The sequence below is a fragment of the Rhincodon typus genome, chromosome 45 (genome assembly GCF_021869965.1).
Source record: "Rhincodon typus isolate 14 chromosome 45, sRhiTyp1.1, whole genome shotgun sequence".
Taxonomy (NCBI): domain Eukaryota; kingdom Metazoa; phylum Chordata; class Chondrichthyes; order Orectolobiformes; family Rhincodontidae; genus Rhincodon; species Rhincodon typus.
Genome location: NC_063376.1, coordinates 3113018 through 3116189, shown reverse-complemented (window position 1 = coordinate 3116189; position 3172 = coordinate 3113018). Strand labels below are relative to the sequence as shown.

The 3172-nt window shown below is 53.8% G+C and overlaps 1 protein-coding gene across 1 annotated transcript in view; it reads left to right on the top strand.

The window, feature by feature from the left end:
- The window catches only part of LOC109937280 (transcription initiation factor TFIID subunit 6-like), a 19672-nt gene extending 16506 nt beyond the window's left edge, over positions 1–3166 (top strand). Inside the window, exons 9-10 of the mRNA XM_048620028.1 lie at positions 1601–1801; positions 2706–3166. Of these exons, the coding sequence (XP_048475985.1) occupies positions 1601–1801; positions 2706–2933 (429 nt within the window). The 3' untranslated portion in view covers positions 2934–3166. The remainder of the gene's footprint in view (positions 1–1600; positions 1802–2705) is intronic.
- Positions 3167–3172: the final 6 nt, after the last annotated feature.

The following is a 3172-nucleotide window of genomic DNA, read 5'->3' as shown; positions in this document are numbered from 1 at the left end:
TTACCCATCAGCCGTGTCTGATTTGTCTCGGGGGCCGTGTTCTCTCGAACAGTTGGGAAACCGGAAGGTTTTTATGATTCTGAAAAGGTTAGCGGGGAAATTGTTTCCACTTCTGGGGTAGTGCGGAACCAGGCATCGTTAATAAAGGAGTTCAGTCACTCATCAAATCCGAAAACCAGGAGAAATCTTTCTACCCAGAGCATGGAGAGAAGCTCACTGCCACAGTGGGGGCCACTGAAGGTGACAGCAACTTTGACATTTCAGAGAACAAGTGGACAGACACATGAGGGAGGAAGGAGATGCTGATGAGCCAGAATAAAGCAGGGTTGGGGAAAAGACCCAGGGGAAGCTATGCGCTGCTGAGACCCCGATGGGCTGAATGGCCTCTTCCGTGTTAGAGCAGGAGGTAGCCTTTCGTTCCCTGTGACTGTCTCTGCCCATTCAGTTGGATTCCAGCTCATCTTTTGATTTGATTTGTTATTGTCACATGTACCTGGGTACAGTGAAAGGTTTTGTTCTGCATGGAGTACGGGCAGGTCAAAGGGCATTAGAGTGACAGTACAGAGCGAGGAATAGTGTTACAGCTGCAGAGAAGGTGGCACAGAGAGCGAGACCGACATTAAATTTAAAAATTTGAAACTCCTTGGTTCTAGGGGAAATGATGTGGGGGTACTGTCAGTAAGCATGTGATCCTGAGGCCAAGTCTAGTGCTCTGGGACTGCGGAGTCGAATCCCAGCAGGCAGCTGGTGGAACAAGGAATAAGAACCGGTACTGGAAATCGGGGAAAAAGAACAGGAAATGTTGGGAGATAGTAGGAACTGCAGATGCTGGAGAATCTGAGATAACAAGGTGTAGAGCTAGATGAACACAGCAGGACAAGCAGCATCAGAGGAGCAGGAAGGAGGGTCTAGACCCGAAATGTCAGCCTTCCTGCTCCTCTGATGCTGCTTGGCCTGCTGTGTTCATCCAGCTCTACACCTTGTTATCTCAGGAAATGTTGGGAAGGCTCAGCAGATCGGGCAGCATATATGGAGAGAGAAATCAACTCTGATCCTCCCCCGACAAATGAGCTATAGGGCAGTGAAATAGCGGCTAACCTCGTGGGAATTAGGGGTAGGCAACGAACGCTGCCCCTTCCTGTGACGCCTCGCGTGATACTTTTTTTAAAGAATTAATGCTGCCAATACCGAGATAGATGCAAACCTGGCGCTGTCGAGTAGCGACCCTCCTGCACCCTGCAGCAGCTGCCACAGGGCCTGAGTTGTACCAAGCCAGCCCCCTGCAGCATGATGGCGACCAGACCCTCCATAGCATGAGGGGTAAATAGCAGCCGGGTCTCCGCTCCCCGCCACCGAAACAGCAACAGTGGGAGCTGACGGTGTTGAATCTGCTTTCCGAAAGGCTGTAGCTCTGACTGACCAACTGACAGTGCAGCATTCTCTCCAAGTGATTCGGAGGGGGGTGTGAAGCTGATTGAAGGTGGTACCCTCTCCCCGGCTGTGACGATTGTCATACAGCGTGCTGCGTGTACAATCACCTCAGGGGTCCCTGCATGGCCGTCTTATTGACTGTTCCGGTGTGTGTGTGTGTGTGTTGCAGCCCAGACCCACCCTGACGATCTCCCAGAGCCCGCAGTCGTCTCAGCCCTCAACCAGCCCCAGCATCTTCAAGGTGCCCAGCTCCATCACACTGCCAATGCAGACTCTGCTAACCCGCCCATCCACCCCGACCCAGTCGTCTCCGTCGCCGACCAACTACATCGTGATGTCCTCGAGCTCTACTTCCTCCAGCACTCAGCAGGTGAGCCGGTCTTTGTAACAGTGACGGACGTTATCACTTAGTGTGTAACCCCCACCCCGTCTGGTTCACCAACCTCCCCTGGGTGGGTGGGGGGGGGGAGAGGAGGAAAGGAAATCTGCCGTCCTTACCTGATCCGTCCGTGACTCCAGACCCACCGCCCACCGGGCTCGACCCTCCACTGCCCCGTGAAACCACTCAGTTGCCCGAGGCCACTATTCAGGAAGCTGGCTTGCCACCTTCTCGAGAGGGGGCAACTCGGGACGAAAAATAAACGTCCAGACGGTCCCCCAGAAAGAGTCCGGGGAAGACGGGGAAAAAAAACCCCAAAATTCTGCGACGTAGCAGCGTTATGAATGACTTGAGAACCTGGGAGGTGATGAGCCAGTTCCAGGATTCTGACCCAGCGACACTGAAGGGACGGCCCATATATTTCCAAGTCGGGATGGGGAGGGACTCGGAGGGGAACTCGCAGGGGGCTGGTGTTCCCATGTATCTGTCGCCCTCATCCTTCTCGATGACCCATTCTTCGGTTTACAAGATGGTGTTGGAGGAGTCTTGTTGAAGTGTCAGCAGTAGATGGTACACAGGTGGAGTTCTGCTTTGCTTAACTCCGACCCGTTTGACAGATAACCCTGCAGAAATGCAGTAGGTCTGCTGAAGGTGTCAGAGCAGACTTGAGACCGCTTCCCCTCTCCACAGATGCTGCCGAGCCAATGCCACTCTGATCCCTCTGTTACTGAATGAACATATTAAAAAGAAACAGGAGACTATGAGGTGTGGAGCTGGATGAACACAGCAGGCCAAGCAGCATCAGAGGAGCAGGAAAGCTGACGTTTCGGGTCTGGACCCTTCTTCAGAAAGAAACAAACCCGGTTTACCTTTCTGTATCCTTCCTTACCCTCAGGTGATCACATTGAGGACAACTCCGTGCGGGACAGGCAGCGTGTCACCTGTCACCACCACAGTCGCCAACATTCAACCGATTGTCAAACTGGTCTCTACCTCTCAGACTGCGCCCAGCAGCACGGTGACTGGGAGCACCCAGAAATACATTGTGGTGTCTCTGCCCTCAGCCTCGGAAAGCAAGGCCCAGTCCAGTAACAACTCTTTACAGCAGCACTCGCCGAAATGAGGGGCTTCTGGGAGGGCGAGGGGGTTGGGGGTGTGGGCAGGGGAAGCAAGGAATGGTTAACCTAATGTTGCAGACTCTCCTGTTTGTCTGTTCCCCACCCGCGGCACCTCCTTTCTCTCCCTCCTTCTCCCACAGCGCCAACCGAGGAGCAGCAAAGTAGACGGGGATCGCAGTGTGAGGGAGTCTCTGAGATGCGTGCGGATCTAGGCCCACACCGGAAGGGGGGTATGTGTATGTGT